The sequence below is a fragment of the Cyprinodon tularosa genome, unplaced genomic scaffold (genome assembly GCF_016077235.1).
Source record: "Cyprinodon tularosa strain WSP-4 unplaced genomic scaffold, ASM1607723v1 ctg307, whole genome shotgun sequence".
NCBI lineage: Eukaryota > Metazoa > Chordata > Actinopteri > Cyprinodontiformes > Cyprinodontidae > Cyprinodon > Cyprinodon tularosa.
Genome location: NW_024039016.1, coordinates 1,351,977 through 1,371,444, shown reverse-complemented (window position 1 = coordinate 1,371,444; position 19,468 = coordinate 1,351,977). Strand labels below are relative to the sequence as shown.

Here is a 19,468-nt window from a genome sequence, read left to right as displayed (position 1 = left end):
TTCACATTATTTGTTAAGAACATCCAGCATTAAAAAAATCTATTTATAGAAAAGTCATTCAAAAATATGCTGTTTATTTAGGAGATATGGCTAAGTATGATAGGGTTTGAAGGCAATGGCTCTTTCAGTCAAACAGCACCATCTTGTGGTCTCTTCTAAGTTTTAAGCTATGATGACAAATAAATCATGGCTTTTTCTGGTAACCTAGTTATAACATAAGGCAGTCATATACAGGTTCTCAAAGATGGTGCATGAAAAAACTTGTTTAATATTTTACAAAATTGGATCCCTATGTTCACTTTTTCATTAATCGTTTAGTCTGAGCAAGCTTAACCATATGTTGGCCACCTTGCTGCTTATTCTTGATAGCATAGCATTTGTCATCTGCTAATCCACGGCGTGATTCTCTTAATCCATCACATCATAGATTGTTTATCCGGCTGTGGCTGGGTGGATGTGCTTTCTTCATCCGCTGGCTCTGAGCTTTTTCTGCCTGGCTGTGTGTTTCCTGGACCGAGTCGCCTTTTACAGTTGCTTTTTCTATGTCTGCTTCTGTCTCCTTGAACCACCTCAGCAGATGGCTGCTCACACTTAGCCTGGTTCTGCTGGAGGTTTCTTCCTGTTAAAAGGGAGTTTTTCCTCTCCACTGTCGCTACAAGCATGCTAAGTGTGATGGAATTGTATTTGAGTCAATGAGTCGCAATCAACTGGTCTGCCTGAGATAGAAAACTTTGAACCAATCTGACTGTATGATCTGGTGAACTGTAAAGTGCCTTGAGATGACATGTGTTGCGAATTGGCGCTATATAAATAAACTGATCATAGCAATTGTAATACATGGAACTCTTGTAGGATAGAAATAAACCAGTTTAAGAGGATTTAAGTGTTGTGACGGTAAGTATCCATCTAAAGCTGGTTAGATAAACAATAAATAAATGCCTATATACATAAAAAAAAAGTGAACCAACAAGCTGGTTGGATTGTTTAAGAAATGCTTAATTGTGAGCATAGAAAATATCCCTCATATTTTTACCTCACAGAAAAATATAATGGGCTTATTTATTAGTTCTGAGATAATGAGGCATAAGCTGAAACTTAAGCAAAAAGCCTTAGGTTACATTATAAAGTGTTATACTAGGCTCAATGGCGTGGAAGAACTTTTCAACCTTTCTGTGATTATAATATTTTATATAATTATTTAATACTGTCACTTTCTGAACGTTTACTTTACGTAAACATGATTATTCTTAATTTTATATTATATAATACATAATAAATAATTAAAGTATAATTTTGTAGGAACGGTGGTTCAACGCTTATGTTGTCAATCGAGACCGGAAGTGGGGTGCTAACGTTACGTCACTTTCCCTAACAGCGCGAAAAACTACAGTTCAACATTTGGCCAAAAGTGCTGCCACTGTCCTCTGTAAGAAGGTCCACTTTTATTTAATGTGAGTAAGTAGCGCTGCTTTGAGTCCTATTACTGTCATGGTCTCTTTCTGGCAGTCGAGCACTTCGGAAGGGATTAAAATAGCTGCCGAATCGATGGGGCAACATTTCATCGTTAGCTAACTTTATAGCTAAACATTTCTAGCTTGTCGATAATTACTTCTCAGCGTGTAATGCTAAAGTGTGCGCTAATTTTATTGGCTTTTCCGCCTCATTTTTATTGCTTTGAATAACATAAAAGCGAAACTATTGTTGTTCACTGACCACAAAAACATTTACCAAAAGTGTGTCTTATGGTGCTAATTAAAGTGCTTAAACTAATAAAAAGCTAACATATAATCCAGTATGGTTACAATAAAGTTTTACCTCCAGCTGGTATTGAGTAGAGATAATAATAAAAAAAATATTTGAAAGAATGTATAATTGAATTGCCGTAGCTCTTTTATGATTATTAGAATAAGATTTATGAAGCATTTTAATTTGTATTTTATACATTATATGTAGACATTTTTAAATATATTGTTTTATTATAAATTATTTATTGCAATCACCCAGAGAACCATGGTCCACATTCTCCTTTCTGTCAATTTAAACCATTCTATTCTTAAGAACCTGGTTATATTATTTACTAGTTATAAAAAACACTTATTAGTAATTTTTATCTAGTCAATAAATTAAGAAGTATCCTACAGTGTGGTGCATTTTTTAAAGAAGAATACAAATATAAAAAATGTGTGTGTTGTGTGCATTGTTGCAAGAATGATGTCATGCAATTCCTTGATTCTAGTTTGGAATCAGAATTGTATTTATTATCATTATTGATGAACAGCAGCATATAAACATAAGCTAATTTGGTGTTGGCCATCATTACTTTCCCAGCATAACAAGATATTAATGGCCAAAACTGGAGTCATAAAGTGCAGTAAATAGGGACTAAACGGAGTGGTGGCTTTTAGGGGAGCAATTAATGAATGTTTTATTTTTTTGGATTAATCGATAAATAATAGCCAAAGATTCCTTAAAGAAGACTTTTTACAGAATTAAACCAGGGGAAACTAAAACTTTTCCCCTTGAGGAGTTCTGGATAGAGCATATTGTAAGACAAAAATATATATATTTTAAATCTTGTATGCAAAATGTTGACATATTTTTAACAATTGTCCAATTACTGCTCTAAATATGGGTTGCTTTGTCAGCTAAATACATGTTTTAGAGTCTCTACACTCCAGTTAACGATTAATCGATTACTAAATTAGTTGACAGTTATTACAATAATGGATTAATCACGATAAATCTGATTGTTTCAGCCCTAGTGGCTTTGACAGCCTTAAAGAAGAAGCTGTCTTTGATCCTGTTAGTCCGAGTTTTTTTTGCCAAGAAAATAATTAGTTAATTCAACCCAAGAAATAGCTTTCTGAGGGTTGGGGGAACTTGCCTGGGACATCTCTGCTAACAAACTATATAGAATTATTGACTTTGATCAAATATTTTTTTCATAATACCTTTTTGTACAACTAAAGTGCCTTTTTCCTTCTCTCTCTCTGATAAAGAAAAAATGTCCAAAATAGACAAAATGAGCATCCTCGGGGTGCGGAGCTTTGGGGTTGAGGATAAGGACAAGCAAGTCATCAGTTTCTTTACACCTTTGACTGTTCTGGTGGGACCCAATGGAGCAGGGAAAACGGTAGGAGAACATGAAGATAAATCAAAGTAGAAAGCATAAAAGAAGTTTGCTAAATACTTTTAGTTTATTTCCAATTGTTTTTAATCTCATTTTTAAAATGTGATCCCTGTATTTTTGTGTTTTTAGACTATAATTGAATGCCTCAAGTATGCAACATCGGGGGAACTTCCTCCTGGATCTAAAGGAGGAGCCTTTGTTCATGATCCAAAGGTGTGTTGCTGAATATCTCATCAAACTACCTCAAATCATAGTTTTAAGAAATATAGTTGGAAAGTACACAAATTATTATATACAGTGCTTGTATGAAATCTAAATATTTACTTCTTGTGCTATTTTCACACCGATTTGAGCAGTTACGAAGCTGCTCTGATGCTTGTGCTGCTCTTGTGTTCAATGGCAGAGAGTTGCTTTGCTGTATTGGCTGTAATAAGTGGGTAAAAAGTAGTTTTACTATGATTTTAAGTAATTAAAAAAAAAGTACACCTCAAAACATTGTCAGTTCAAGATTACGATCCTGCCTTAAAATATTATTGCACAGTCGGAGCCACGCAGATCCCCAAATAACGTCAGTAGCTCCCCCAAACCAGCCCGCCTCTTGGGGATATTAGACTACTGTTCATGGTGGTTGGAAGTAGATATTAGCATTTTTCAGGTTTATAGTGCAAACTGCAAGCACCGGAATAATAATAGCGAACATATTTTGCAGACAGGTTTCGATATTTTAAGACAATTTAGGCATTAATAAACTATTTCATGGGAGTGATTATAGCGCTTGCTTTTCTTTTTACATGAAAAAAAAATCTCCTTTTCCTCTGACATTGTAAACCTAATGGAGTTTAACCACGTTTATACAGCGGGTAAAATAAGTATTGATATATTAATAGACAAAACTTTATTTCTGGACATCTATGCTTTGATTTCTTTGTATGTGTAGATTGCATATATTGTTACTGACATCTGGTGGAAGTGTTATGTCAATAGCACCTCTAGAAATATATTTACTGAGAAAAATGGTGGTGTGTCCAATACTTATTTCACCTGCATTATATATAGAGAGGGAGGGAGAGCTAGCTAGCTCCCAGATCAACTTCTCTGATTGGTTGATGTGGTGTGTCGAGCAGCTAAAGTTCCAATTTTCCAGCATCAGAAGCAGCTTATACTTGAGTTGGTGCTGAGTGTTGCGCACCTCAGACCCTTAAATGCTCATGAGGCGCTTCTCCTGCTGCTTGAGACGCACTGCAGGACCTTTTGATGCGCCTTGCTATGCTTTAACCATAGACTGCGCATGGAACTTGTCACCTTCTGCTGCTCAAATCTTGTTCGGTGTGTAAGTAGCATTATTGATTTTATTCCTCTAAAATGTATAAAGAGTCTATTCTACTTTTAATATTCACACAAGACCAATATTTTTTAGCAGTCTTCTTAAAATTCTTCTAGAATGGTTTATGATTTCTGAAATAAAAAAGAATATTTTAATTAGAGAGAGATTGGTCTGTCTGACTTTGCTAAAGGATGTTGCCGGTGGGTGATATTTTATTTATGCCTGAAGTAATCTAATGTCATTACAGGATGCCCATGAGACTGACGTTCGAGCTCAGATCCGACTCTTATTCTCAGATGTAAATGGAGAAAAAGTCTCCATCCAGCGCTCCATGTCCTGCACTCAAAAAGCAAAGAACTACTCTTTCAAAAGCTTAGAGCAGGTTATCACTAGAATAAAGTAAGACACTTTGAGAAAAATACTGCACTCTTTTGCCCAATGTGGGAAAACCTTGATACTGAAAATGATTTTCTTTTGATTTATTATCTGTAGAGATGGTAAAAAAGTAAGTCTTCCCTCCAAGTGTGGTGAGCTGGACAGAGAGATGATTTCTGCTTTAGGAGTATGCAAGCCCGTGCTGAATCATGTCATCTTTTGTCATCAAGAAGAGTCCAACTGGCCACTTAGTGAGGGCAAAGCACTTAAAGAGAAATTTGACTCCATCTTTGCTGCAACTAAGTGAGTCCAACAAGTGTTTCTAGTTTAATAAATGTCCAAATATTCAATTTTGATAGATAATTATTTACATTGAAACAAGTAACGCTATTTATTAGTATTTGTTTTAAACAGACAGCACACTTTAAATCATGTATGTTCTACTGTTAGATATATTAAAGCTCTAGAGACAATGCGACAGCTGCGCCTCAAACAAAATCAGACCGTCAAAGAATGCCAAGTGGAGTTACGCTACCTGAAGCAGAACAAGGAGAAGGCTCAGCAGATCAGGGAGACCGTGGCCACCAAAGAAGCTCAGCTGATGGCCTCCAAAGACAGTGTCCAGCAGATAGAGAGCCAGATTGATCCCCTTGAGGTGTGTGAAATGCTATTTTTATTATAAAGCTGGTTTATAGTAAATTAATTGTTGGTTTTAAAGTTTGTTCAGTATTTTACTCTGATGCTCAATGTTCATATTTAATGTCAGAATCGAATGATAGAAATTGACCAGAAACTGGGGAAGGTGATGAAGTTAGACAATGACATAAAGGCTTTGGACAGCAGGAAGAAACAAATGGAGGAGGACAACAAGGAGCTGGAGGAAACCATGGAGCAGGTAAAGATGATCTTACCATGTAACGTATGTAAAAAGGAAATGTTAGGTTCACCTTTATAGATTGTTCCTACAAGAAAGGAGCAGAAGTAGTGATTTTGGAAATTTGGAATGTTGATAATATAGTGGAGAACAGTGTTAAAGGTTTTTTTGTGATTGTTTAGGATGATTTGTACTTAAAAAGGTGCGACGCAAAGATGAACTTTATTGGTAAAGATGCATAAAGGTTGGACTAATGTAAAAAGTTGTTTTCCATAGAAGTAAATTATATTTAATTATATCAGTCTTAAATTATTATTTGGTCTTCATTTATGGTCTCTGAATTGGAAAAAATTTGCATGTCAAATGATAGAAATATTTTTGCAATAATGTGACCCTTTGATGTCTCTAGAATTTACATCAATAAAAAAAGTAAATTGGCTCTATGCACAACTCCATCACTTCCAAAACTTAAGGCAGCTTTTTGCCGTTTCTCAATCCACAAGAACGCAAGCATGGACTCATGTTCTTGCCGATTATGTTTTTGACAAGAACACAGGAAAGTATGGACTGGAGGAGAACATGAGCACGCAGAAAAAATATGGGTCAATTGAAAAAGAAGCGCACTAGTGACGTCACCATATTCCTAGCTAGTCTGGAGCTACATGTCAACTCCTGTTATAAATAATCTCTAGATAATAATAAATTCTTCCTTTTTTCATTAAGTGGAGGAACGGTAATAAACAGACAGAAAAACACAAATCAAATATTTTTTTTGCCAAATAAAACAGAAAAAACTCCAACAGAGCAAACGGTACTTCATACACGGCTCTACCGAGAGAGGGCTTCTGCAGATGGGCTAAGGTTAGCCCTGGCTGCGGTGAGCCTCTGAGGTCCGCTGGTTGCTGTGGTCCTTTCAACATCGAACTTGTTTTTAAATCCCAAACTAAATCAGTAAATGGATCATATAGTGACGCTTATATTTATAATGTTCTCGCCTCAAATGATCTTAAAGCGCACTTTTATAGAACAGCTACAGAAAAGTGAAAATTTAACTTAATAATCTGAGCTCTGCGAGCGCTAATGTTGAAGCTGCTGCTACCGCAGTGCATGCTGGGACAGCTGTCAATCAAGAGAACCACAAGTCTGCTCAGATGCATACTTGGTAAAGAGAGAGGGGAGAGAACAACATTCTGTCCATTCTCAGTCTTGTGTTCTTGTGAATTGGAACAGTGCTAGGGCTGAGGCTGATGATGTTGCACAAGCACACAAGAACGCACAAGTACACGTATTGAGAAATAAACTTTCTTTCCTATCTTTTTGTACTGGATGAACTGATTAATACAGGTGTGCCTGATTTCAGTCACCGTGGCCAGACTCACCTGGATAGATAAATATTTTTTCATTTTTCATTTTATTCTGGATAGATTCAAACTACATTTTGTTGCTTTAAACTTTTCACAGGATAATGGCAACAAAGTTGAATTCTATTCTAATCAGTTCACCCAGTAATGAAAGACAGGAAACGAAAGAGTAAGTCCAGGAAGTAGTGGAGTTGTGCATAGTGCCTATTACAACCAGTTTATAGAAACATTAATAAATGTCTTTGCTTATAATAAAGTGATCAGAGAAAATCCAGGCCATGTTACATGTCTTGTGTTTCCTCTATAATGGCCAGCAGCACTCTTCAACTCATGCTGCTTAGTGGCAACGTTTGCTTATCTTCACTTCTTCTGATGTAATGAAAATTTCTTTCCTCTGTTTTAATGTGGCAATTTTTACACTGCTGACCAATAATAAAGCCTTGCGGTTTTCTTACATGCAATCATCGTCTGGGAAACACTTAAAGCTAATAAAAAGAAAAGATTGAACTGACAATCATTCATCTGTTAAATGACTAACTGCAACCAATCGTATTGCTGATATGGCTTAGCTATCACTAGTAGGAGGTTACAGCTGGGTTACTGCCACAACAAATAATGATAGACTATGCCCTAGGTAAAGGTACTTAACATAACTTCTAGTCAAAATAAAGCAATAGGTAAAAAAACTAAGGCAAGTGATGCAAGGAAACAAATATCAGGCTTAAATGTGCAGCTAAGCAGCAGCTGCTGAGCCAACAACTGATAGCTGGGAAGAAAGCGATTTAGAATCTTATGCTTAGATTATAAGTAGCTGGAAAGACAACTGGCAACAGGACAGCTCCCCAGGCCTCAACAGGAGCCAAAACATCAACTAAGTAGTCTAAAATCAAACAAGACATTTGTAAATATAGGTAGGGAGTTGATGGAAAAAAGATAAAAATGTAGATGGGATTCGGCTGATCAAAACAGCAATCACTTCTGAAGCAGCTCTCTGCTAATATCCCCTAAAAAGCGTTCAATATCTGTTATACCTGTTATACTGTTTTATTTAGAAGTTATGTTAAACTGTCAAAATCAGCTAAACCCACTTTTACGGTCTTGGAAAACCTTCCAGTACTTTACTTTCTAACAATCCAAGCAGGATATGATACCTTTCCTCTGGAGTTAAGGGAACTATTAGAGATAATAACTTCGCTGACTGATGTTGAAAAACTTCAGATTATAAAACATATTCTGAATTATAAATATATATAATAGTTATAAACATTTAGATTATGGAAGGTGGTTTTCTTTTTGCAAACCAGTAGTTATCCATATTTCCTGCACTCTTTATGAGTACTGGTCTGTTGTAAAATATTTTGCCACCTCAAGTTAGTTTCTTTATTTTATTTTTATTTTGTAAAAACGTATGATCTTATGAAAGGATGTTTATATTAAATGGAATAAGATGACTATCATGTCAAAAATTATTTCATTATCAATACTTTATTCATTATCAGCTTGAATGGATTGATTAAATTAAACATTTATTATGATTATAGAAGCAGCAAGTCTTGATAAACATAAGTGAGCAATACAGAGAAAAATAGTAAAACTATTCTGCTAATGTAATGAAAAAAACTTTTTTCCACCTGTCTCAGTGATTTAGATTTTTTTTTTGTATAACATAAAATCCTATTGCTTTTGTCTGAGAAGGTGTTAGCTACTTATTGAATCCAACCTTTAATTAAAACTCTTTTTTTGTATCGGTAGAGTGTTTTCTTATTTTTAAACATTTGGCTGATATCAGAGGAGTTTCCAATATCAGTATTGGTGTGGGAAATTCCTCGCTTTTCTAGGATGGTAGTTTTGTAGGCAAAGTTAAAGGACCAACATGAGGAACAACACAAACAATTTTTTGCTTGTTTTCTTAGCCAAAAAGTTGGCTTTTATTTTAATACCATAGTAAGTAGGTGCACAACATAAAAAAAGAAGTGGGAACTTTTTTGAATTACACTTGGCTTGTTAAAAAGAAAGATCTCATATTTGTTCCTTGGAGTAGATTAAAAAAAGATCTTACTTTGAAAAAGAAAAAAGGAAAACATTAAAAAATTGCAAGTTGTTTAGCTCTCTTTCATTTATGCATATGATAAGTAAATTGCTCTTTTCTTTTCTGCATGTTTAATTTATAGCTAATTGATATTATTTAGTGTTTTAGTTTTAAAAGCAAAATATATTATGCTGGTTCCAGTGTTAACATTTGCACATATGTTTAAAAACATTTTAAACCTTTAGCACTATGCTTTTGTTGTGTTGTGACCGCCTAAAATGGCATCACAGCCCTGAGTTCTTTGGTTATTTTTCAATTGGTACATTTTATTCATGGGAGCTTTGATATAACCATTTTGCTTAGCTTTACTTAAGCTCTTAACAAACAAACCACTTGTACTGCAGGTGTTTCAGGGTTCAGATGAAGAACTGCAGGAGATCTACCAGAACCACCAGAGGACAGTGAGGGAGAAGGAGCGCCGGCTCACAGACTGTCAGAAAGAGCTGGAGCGAGCTGGTCGGGAATGTCAGAGACTCAATAGAGTAAAGTCGGATCTCTTAGTTGAACAAGGTAATTAGAATGTAGATTAAAACAGCTTGATGTAAAATGATTATAGGAAGTATCGATCACTTTTGTCACAAATAAATCAGCTTGATCTATTAAGCCTTATATTAGGTTGATAGACTCATTTGTTTCAATATAATGAGATGTTAAAGTGATTTGCTTTGGCTGCACAGCAACAGCTATTGGCAGTGCTGCCTTGCAGCTAAAAGACCCTTAGTTTAAATTGTTTGCATGGGCTTTTAATGGTTAATCCACTTCATTCCCACAGTTACTGGTAAGTATTTATTTGTTAGGATTGTTAAAAAGCTGTGTCTGGGCAAAATGAGACGTAATACTTAAGCATTTTTATTAGCTGTCGCTTCCCATTAAGTTTAATGTACCCTAAAAAAGCTGGAGAGATGAGTGGTTGTAAATGCTTCTTCAAGGCACTGTAGAAATTTAAGAACAAAGAACACTTCATTCTTTTTTCTTCATCAACCATAATTAGTCTGCTTTACATTTCGGCAATTATTTCCTTTAGAAATGCATCCTTTAAATGTTGTTCCCTTAAGTGTATCTGTGTACAACGTTTGCAATTAAAGATGAGACAATCTTATTTTCTACTCAGGTCGTCTTCAGCAGGAAGCCGATCGCCATACCCAGAACATCAGGAGCCGCGATACTCTGGTGAGAGGAAGGATGGAGAAACATACTTACACTGACTTACTGAGGATACATACAGTAGATGATTTCTCTATTAGAGAGAGTTAAAAAAGTTACTAAATGAAGCTCAAGAACTTCTGAGAATATTTTTTTTTTGCTGTAATTAAAGATTACAAGAAAAATATAAGTTACCGTTGTTTACCTCTTATCCTTTCTATCTCTCAGGTGCGCTCTCTGTCATCCCATCTGGAGATGGAGGGTTATGACCGGCCACCCTTCACTTCCCTGCAGCTTGAAAGCTTTCATCGTCACATCACACAGAGACTGGAGCAGGAGAAAGAAACACTCAGGCAGATTCTAGTAAGAATTACTTAGAAACTAACAGACTCCAGGTTAACTTCCTGGACCAATAGCTGTTGTGTTTCCTGATTTGTTTTTCAGATAAAACGGTAAATAATTATCAACTTTGCCTAATTTCTATAATGAATTGAATAAAGGAATTTCACTACATATATACTTTCAAGAACCTTGTCAAATTGCTTTTTGCTCTTCATGGTGTTGTAGGCTGATTTGCAGGGAAAGGAGCAACAGAAGCAGCAATCTATCGATGAACTGAGGGATAAGAAGACGGGCCTTGAGAGAACAGTCGAGTTGAAGAGGGATATGCAAGGAAAAAAGCAACAGGAACTAAGGAATGTCAGGGCAGATCTGCAGAAGCTTGAAGGGTCCTCTAGTCGGCTGCAAGAGCTGGAAAATGAATTGGCCAAAGCTGTAAGTTATTGTACACTCTTTAACACGTTTATGGCACACATCTTGAGTTATCCCAATTTTACTGTCTTGTTCGTGTAAAAAGATTAATAATCTTGTAATTATTACAAAGGACTTTAAATTGAATAATAAGATAAAAATAAGAAGACTTACATGATTTGGTAAAATAATTCATAGATCTCCCAAATTCTTAGATCTTTAAAATATAATAAAATATTGTTATAACCTAATAGCATTAGTTAGGTCAATGGTTTACTATAAATAACATGTTATGGGGGAAATAAGTTTACTTTCCTGTATTACACTTTCCTTGTAATGGTTAAAATATCATTCCTTTGTTCGGTTTATGTCATCAACATTTGTACTGAACCAACTTTATAATGAAATATTCACTTTAGAATTAAACATAAAATCTGAATTAAACTTTTTGACTGAATCATATTGTTCTTATTCACCTTGAGCCCCAACAAATGGCTCAAGGCTGCATACGCCTTATCAAATAGTTAACATTTCATTGTATTTTTGAAAAAGGTATCAGAAACTCCATATTTTCTTCAGTCCTGTAATAGTAATGTGTGTTTAATAAACCACTTTTTTTTTTTTTTTTGAAAAAGAACATACTTTTATAGTTTGTTGGGGAGTATATTTAATTAATGATTTTTGAATCTGCAATTGATATATAGATCCAAACATAATGATAAAATCGGCAAATATTTTAAGATTTTTTCACAATTTTATGCATCTTTAATTTGTTTATAACAAACTAATAGTTTTTGTCATATTCATTTTAAAATTGCAACGCTCTGTGTTGGGTTTTGTCTTCAGGAAGGGGATCTGCAACGTGCCGTTCAGAGTTCCAACGTTGAAGAGCTGCGGACTGAGATTGAGGAACTTCACAAAGAGAAAACAGAGCTTAACCGAGTGCAGAGGCAGCTTGATGATGATATGCAGACGCTCAATGCGCACACAACTGCTCGCACGCAGATGGACATGCTGAAGAAAGATAAAGTATGAATTTATTGCTTTTTATTATATTGTTTATAATCTAATTCTTTTTGAGCCTCTATTTTCACTCTTTTTCTTTTAGTCTCTCTTTTAAATGCTGTTCCTGACCTCTGTCCTTTTGTGTCTTCTATTCCGTCCTTCTGACTTTTTCCAGATAGAGAAGGAGGAGCAGGTACGCAAAATAAAGTCTCGTCACGGTGACGAACTGGTGTCCCTCTTGGGCCATTTTCCCAACAAGCGAGAGCTGGAAGATTGGATCTATTCCAAGTCTAAGGAAATCAATAACACCAGGAACAGACTTGCTAAACTTAAGTGAGTAAGGTTTATTTAAAAAGAAAACACATGATTAATCTAAATAGCTTTATAACATATATGTCTTAATGTTTCAATGAATTATAGCAAGGACTTGGCATCAAGTGAGCAGAACAAAAGTCATATTACTTCAGAGTTGCGCAAGAAGGAGCAACAATTAACCAGCGATGAAGAGAAGTTCTTCAGTGTTTGTGGCAGTCAAGATCTGGAGCAGGATTTGGGAAAGCTGCAGGAAGATCTGGAGAAGATATCCAAACAAAGAGGTAAGAAAGTTTTGTGTGCAGCAATTTGTCTTGCTACTGAAATGGAGCAAGATAAACTTCCACTAGACAGAAGCAGAAGTAGACAGATCCAGAAATTTGGACTTATTGTTGACTTTTTGAGACGAGTAAGAAATTGTTTCCGCTACATATTTTCCAAAAAGAATTGGTTCAATATGCAGTGTTTGTTTTTATTAACAACAAGATTTTTTTTCTTGTTTTTTTTTTTTTTTTATGCAATATGCAAAATACGATAAGGGATATCGCAACTGGTCCAATTTTACAGGTACTTGCCCCTGCACCATCTGTGGGCCAGTGGCATTGCTCTCTCTCTCTCTTTCCTTCCCTCAAGGCACCACTAGGTCTCTGTGACTGGAATCGGAGTTGGGTAGGCTCAGAAGGTTGTCAAATGGGCACCCCCCTTCACTGGTGTTTCGTTGATTTAAGCCCATGACACCTCGGAGGGGCTCAACGGCAAATCCAGCGTCCTGGGCCCACCCCTACCGAACGCCACCCAACTCCTCATCCAGTTCTTCGTTCATTCAGTGCTTCGGTTCTGCCAGCGCACCTCGCGCTGCATCCAAATCCAGCGAGATGCCTCCTCCGCCCGCTTGGTGACGTTGGCTACAAGCCGCTTCCTGGCCAGCCCTTCAATCCCCAGCAGTCCAAGGGCTCTCCAGAGCGACCGTCCAGCAAAGCCTCTGCAGCCCACCTCCACTGGGAGATTCCAGGTCTTCCATCCATTTTGCTGGCTCTCTAGGATGAGGGCTTGGTATTTATTGAGCTTACGCTCATAGGCCTCCTCCATCCTCTCTTCCCAGGGGATAGTCAGCTCGATGAGCACCACCTGCTTGGTACCTTTAGACCATAGAACAATGTCTGGTCTCAGGCTAGTGTGGGCTATCTCCTCAGGGAATTTGAGCTGCTTTTTTAGGTCTGCCCGCATCTCCCAGTCATTTGCCGTGGCCAGGACCCCCTTGCTCTTCCCTCCCACTACTCCACTTTCTCCTGCCCTGGTAAAATGTATGAAACAAGGCCCTTTGGACAGCTGTCTTGCCCTTTTCCTTGCCTGCTCGATGCCGTCGGCCAATTGAGCAAGGATCTGGTCATGACGCCACCGGAACTTGCCATCTGCTAAGCTTGAGTGACATGAAGAGAGGACGTGCTCAAGGTTAGCTGTCCTTCCACAGAGCTTGCAGCTTGGGCTCTCGACCATTCCCCAGGTGTGGAGGTTTGAGGGAGTAGGTAGGACGTCATAAACAGAGCATAAAAGGAACTTGATGTGGTGGCCTTCCATGCTCCAGATGTCCTGCCAAGTAAGAGCCCTCTCTCTCGCACTCTCCCATCTAGTCCAGCTGCCTTGTTTGTTCATGGCTACAGCCTTGACATGCCGGCTTTCCTCCTCCACCCTTCTGACCTCTTTCTGCACCAAGCCTCGCCTCTCCCTTGGATCCGCTTTGTTCCAGCTTGTTCTGGTGAAGCAACCTAAACCCAGCCTTCCCTGGGCTACCGACCCGACAATGTCTGCGTGATTCAGTCTGTCCTCGGCCTCCTTCAGTGCTCTGCTGGCTGACCACTTTCGGCCTGTCCAGATGACGATGTCTGCCTGACGTACTCTCACGTCTTTACTGTCTCCCAGCATCATGGCCTGGCGTGTTTTTGTCGCCTTGTACTCTTCCACCACTGATGTTATTGGCAGCTGTAGCTTGCTGCCTGTGCTGTACAGGCCAATGGAGCAAAAGCTTTTTGGGATGCCCAACCATCTCCTCAGGTAGGTGTTCAGCTTCCTCTCCAGTCCCTCAACAGTGGAGACAGGTACCTCATAAACCAGGAGAGGCCAGAGCAGTCTGGGGAGAACCCCATGTTGGTAACCCCAGGCTTTGTACTTGCCCGGGAGGCTGCTCTTCTCGAGAGATGTCATCCAAGTTTCTGCCTGGCTAAGCAGCTCCTTCACACTCTGCCTGTCATTGAGGTCCGCCCTGTACCACTTTCCCAAGCACTTCACAGGCTTTTCTTGGACAGTTGGGATCGTGTTCTCTCCAATTTTGAAGTGATACCGATCCTGAACGCGCCCCTTCTTCAGAACCAGGCTTCTAGATTTTTCTGGTTTGAACTCCATCCTTGCCCAATTGGTGATCTCAACCAAGTCCTCCAGAATCCATCTTCCTTCTGGTACTGATCTTGCTGTTATGGTGAGATCGTCCATAAATGCTCGAATAGGCAGCATCTGGACTCCACTTGCAAGTACTGCACCTCGACGCAACTTCTCTGCTGATTTGACGAGAAGGTTCATCGCTGCGGAAAAAAGGATCACTGAAATCGTGCAGCCTGTGACAATGCCCACTTCCAGTCTCTGCCAGTTGGTGGTAAACTCCCTACAGGTGAAACGCATGTTGAATCCGTCGAAGTAGTATTGCAGAAGCGCCTGAAATCGCTTAGGTATATGGTAGGTCTTCAGCGTCAGCTCCACTAGCTTGTGGGGTATTGTTCCATAAGCATTTGACAGATCCAACCACAGTACTGCCAGGTTGCCATGGTTTTTCTTCGCGTCCTCAATGATTTTGGAGATAACGCTGGTATGTTCAAGGCAGCCAGATATCCCTGGAATGCCCCCTTTTTGTACCGCAGTGTCCATGTACCCGTTCTCCAACATAAAGGTGGTCAACCTCTTTGCCAGGATCCCCAGGAAGATCTTAGCTTCCACATTGAGCAGTGAGATGGTGCGAAACTGCTTGATCCCTGAAGAGTTCTCCTCCTTAGGGATGAAGCACCCCTCTGCGATCAGCCAGTCATCAGGAAGGTAGTTCTTCTTCCATGCCACTGTCAGTAGCTTCCAGAGTTGTCTCCTGAGCCTTTTGCAATGCTTGTAAACACTGTATGAGATGCCATTTGGCCCTGGAGCCGATTTTCCTCTGGCTTTCTTTAGAAAGCTGTTAACTTCCTGCCAGCTTGGTTCCTCTGTCTTGAAAGGGATTGTTGGTTCGGCTGGTTTGATGAGCTTTTCCATCTCATCCAAACTGACCTCCCTTCTGGGATCACTATGAACCTGACGAAGATGTTCCTCCACCTCCTCCTTTGTTGCTTTCAACTCCCCTGATCTTTTGTCACCCAGGAGTTTTGACAGGTATTGGAATGGATTCTTGGTGAAAGCTGCCCTTTCTTTCAACCGCCGCTTCCTGTCCCTGCGGTGACACTCAGCTCGTCGCAAGATCTTAATGCGCTCCCTCAGATTCTTCCAGAGTTCTGTGAGTGCTGGTTTCTCATTTGGTGTTGCTTTGCGAAAGGCCTTCTTCAGCCTCCGCAAGTCCCCTCTCAGGGTTGCTATCTCCTTCAGGCGTCTATTCTCTTTGAGCTGGGTGTCTGCTCTGCCTTTCAGCTCTTTCCTTCCGAAGCGCTCAGCACCCATGCTCCAGATTATAGAGGACATGGCCTTGAGCTTCTTCCCCACATCTCCTGCAGTGGCTGCTTCCAGCACCTGGTCCACGTCGCGATCAAACATCTCCCATTCTTTTGTTGCAGCTGCATTTGGCCAGTTCACACGTTGTTTCCGGACGTCTCCTTCACAAGTGATCTGCGCAAGCTGCCTGTTATACTGAGTCACTTCACTCTCACTCTGTTGCCTTGCTGCCTCCGTCACATCAGCGATGCTGCTCCTGCTTCCCTCCTCGTCATGTGCCTGGAGATTCTGGAGACTGTGGTTTGTGTCCTGCCCCGGCCTCTCCTCCGTCTCACCAGGTTTCCCTGTGCGTTGCACATTACTTTCAGGTTGTAAGCACTTCATCTTTGTCTGATGTATCTTCAGCCCTTTCTCATTTTTGCATTTCTTCCCACATCTACAGACCCGGGATAAATCGCTTGGCTGTTCCGTAGTCGTTTGTCCGTTAATGGTGGTCATAACGTTGTTCTGTCCTGTGGGTCGATCATCCTCCCCCGCTCTCGCTCGGCCCCGGGGGTATCTTGTAATATACCTTTCCATAGCGGTTGTTTGGGTTTTCTCCTCACGGAGAGTGTGGTTGGCCTGCCAAGCCGCCACACCCCAGCTCTGGTCTTTCCCAGATGTCAGCAGTCTTTCCTCGCTGTCACCATTCTTCCTCGGTTGCCAACTTGTCTTTCCAAGTGGTCACTGGGTCTGCCAGAAAGGAATATGCAAAATACGATAAGGGATATCGCAACTGGTCCAATTTTACAGGTACTTGCCCCTGCACCATCTGTGGGCCAGTGGCATTGCTCTCTCTCTCTCTTTCCTTCCCTCAAGGCACCACTAGGTCTCTGTGAATGGAATCGGAGTTGGGTAGGCTCAGAAGGTTGTCAAATGGGCACCCCCCTTCACTGGTGTTTCGTTGATTTAAGCCCATGACACCTCGGAGGGGCTCAACGGCAAATCCAGCGTCCTGGGCCCACCCCTACCGAACGCCACCCAACTCCTGATTTTTACTTTATTGTCAGACAAAATACTCCCTGCCTCAGGCGGAATATTCTCTATTCTTGTGCAGAGCTGCCGTTAAAGTTTTGGAAACGAAGAACGTTTTAACAAATTTGCTGCTTGAGTGTTTGTGGATATTTCTGTTTGAAGATTTTGTGATGCTAGGAAGTTGAGATTCTTGCAAGCTCCCTGCATAAGGAAACTTTCTCACACTCTAACATTTGGTTGTTCCTAAGAAAAAACACTTCACAATTCACCAAGGACATAAATTTTAGCCAGATAAACACGGGCTAAAACAGGTCTCCCGTTCACACAGGAAGGAGGCTGTGTGGCCTAATTCTCATCTCTCATGACCTTTCCTTCACCGTTGTCCAGAGTAAGGAGGCCTCTGCTTTCTGTCCCCCTACCTTAAACAATACAGCATAGAGGCTGGTACAAGATTTCTCTGAACTTACTCCTATTCAGGCAGGCAGACTCAAAACATTTGATCTCACAAATAGCCCAAGAAAAAATATGCTTCCACAATTTGAACAGTAGTAAATGTTTATTTGTAATCTACTGAGGCTTTTCTTGAAGCATAATACGTCTTGTCAGCCCTTTCCCTCATAAAAAAGGTGTACAAAAGTCTCACTCCCATCAGCTTGCTTCCTCAGATCCCTGGAATGGTTGGCACTCAGTAGCTTTGTTCAAACAACTCCTTCATTGATTGAATAAATTGTTTCAGGTGCAATTCTATGAGCAGCAGTTGTTTAGCACATGTTTCCTTGAAAGTTATCTGTGCCTAACAAAAGAGGGCCACCACAATGAATGCTGAAGTTTTTTTGTCAGTCTTATACAACCAGTATGCCAGAGTTTCTAATATTTCCTCCTTTTCCAATCGCCCTGATAAAGCCATGTTAGCAGGAGCTACAGCAGTGTACACCCAGTTCATCAGCCAACTGACAGAGGAGAGGGAGCCCTGCTGCCCTGTCTGCCAGAGGACTTTTCCTTCAGAATCTGATCTGCAGGAAGTTATCAGCGACATGCAATCCAAGCTACGACTGGTTCCTGACAAGCTGATGAACACAGAGCAGGACCTGAAGAGAAAGGAGAGGAAGAGGGATGAAATGATCTCTCTCAGACCTGTGAGGTATGTTGATTCAGGATGAAGCATTGAACTGACACGTGATCTAAAATTATCATGGAGCTGTATCATAAAAAGACGGGGGGGGGGGGGGGTTTGTAAAAACTATATGATCTTTTCCAGTTTTTGTATCTGTTTTAACACTCAATTAGCACCATGGCAATACCCATAGGCACTCTTAATTATCTGCATAAAAACCTTTTTTACATAACCTTGTAAGATGATGATTAATGCTACATTTGATTAGCGAAACAATGTATATATATTTTTTTTTATATTTGTTTTACTCAAAGCTATTATTGATGATAAAGAAAACAAAAATAGCAAATCTTGTCAATAAATGTATACATCTAGCAAAACTGATATTATTAGGGACGGAACGGTTTATGAAAACCGTCCGAACCGTTCGGTTCGACTGTCTCGGTTCGGTTCGCGTGTGTTGCGTTCAGTTCGTGCGCTGCTCCTTTTCTCATAGGCGAAGCTTTTACACTCCTGAGCAGAAGGTGGCGGTACTGCGACCAAAGCCAACCACCAGTAGTAAACAAGAAGAAGAAGTGAAGCAGCGTAGCCGGGTGTAGCAGAAAAAAATCTGTTTTGAAGAATTGTGTGGGTATGGCGAGTGGGGAAGAACAGGCGTTGGAAGACGCGCCAGCAGCACTTTATAGGTCTGCTGTATGGAACCACTTTGCATTTAGAGTGATCTACGATGACGGCGGAAAGAAAGTTGTGGATTAAAGTGCAACAGTGTGCAAGCATTGTGCAACACGTTTTGTTTATGCTAACAGCAACATGACCAACATGTCATTCTAACGCCAAAATCCCACATGCTCCGTCAGCTCTCCGCCCCGCTGCGCTCCAGACTGCCTGTGCAAAGCAAAGCCTATAGCCTCCACTGTGGCTCCCGTCCGCTCCGCTCTGAGTTCCTTGGAGATTATAGAGGGCATGCGCGAGATGATTAAATTCAAAGCAGCAAAACATGCGGAAATGATCCAGGGTTTCCGCGGATCATTAAAAATAATTACAATTTATTAATTTTGGGGGATTTTTTTCATTAATTTCATTAATTTTTATTCTCTCATAAATTTTTAAAAAAAATTTTATTTTTCGGTGTAACAATAAACATATACCGAACCGAACCGAAAACCGTGACCACAAAACCGTGAACCGAATCGAACCGTGGATTTTGTGAACCGTTCTGCCCCTAGATATTATACATAAAAACCAGTCTCCTTTTGATCTAAAGCACCAACTCATATCACCAAAATATTTCATAAAAGA

General features: G+C 39.7%; 1 protein-coding gene across 1 annotated transcript in view; it reads left to right on the top strand.

Annotated features, from left to right (window-relative positions):
- The first annotated feature begins 1,341 nt into the window (after window positions 1-1,341).
- Window positions 1,342-19,468, top strand: part of rad50 (RAD50 homolog, double strand break repair protein) — a 54,532-nt gene continuing 36,405 nt past the window's right edge. Inside the window, exons 1-15 of the mRNA XM_038292079.1 lie at window positions 1,342-1,451; window positions 3,000-3,133; window positions 3,260-3,343; window positions 4,702-4,853; window positions 4,947-5,132; window positions 5,280-5,484; window positions 5,596-5,724; window positions 9,498-9,663; window positions 10,265-10,323; window positions 10,525-10,659; window positions 10,864-11,070; window positions 11,893-12,075; window positions 12,227-12,384; window positions 12,472-12,647; window positions 17,959-18,196. Of these exons, the coding sequence (XP_038148007.1) occupies window positions 3,005-3,133; window positions 3,260-3,343; window positions 4,702-4,853; window positions 4,947-5,132; window positions 5,280-5,484; window positions 5,596-5,724; window positions 9,498-9,663; window positions 10,265-10,323; window positions 10,525-10,659; window positions 10,864-11,070; window positions 11,893-12,075; window positions 12,227-12,384; window positions 12,472-12,647; window positions 17,959-18,196 (2,207 nt within the window). The 5' untranslated portion in view covers window positions 1,342-1,451; window positions 3,000-3,004. The remainder of the gene's footprint in view (window positions 1,452-2,999; window positions 3,134-3,259; window positions 3,344-4,701; window positions 4,854-4,946; window positions 5,133-5,279; window positions 5,485-5,595; window positions 5,725-9,497; window positions 9,664-10,264; window positions 10,324-10,524; window positions 10,660-10,863; window positions 11,071-11,892; window positions 12,076-12,226; window positions 12,385-12,471; window positions 12,648-17,958; window positions 18,197-19,468) is intronic.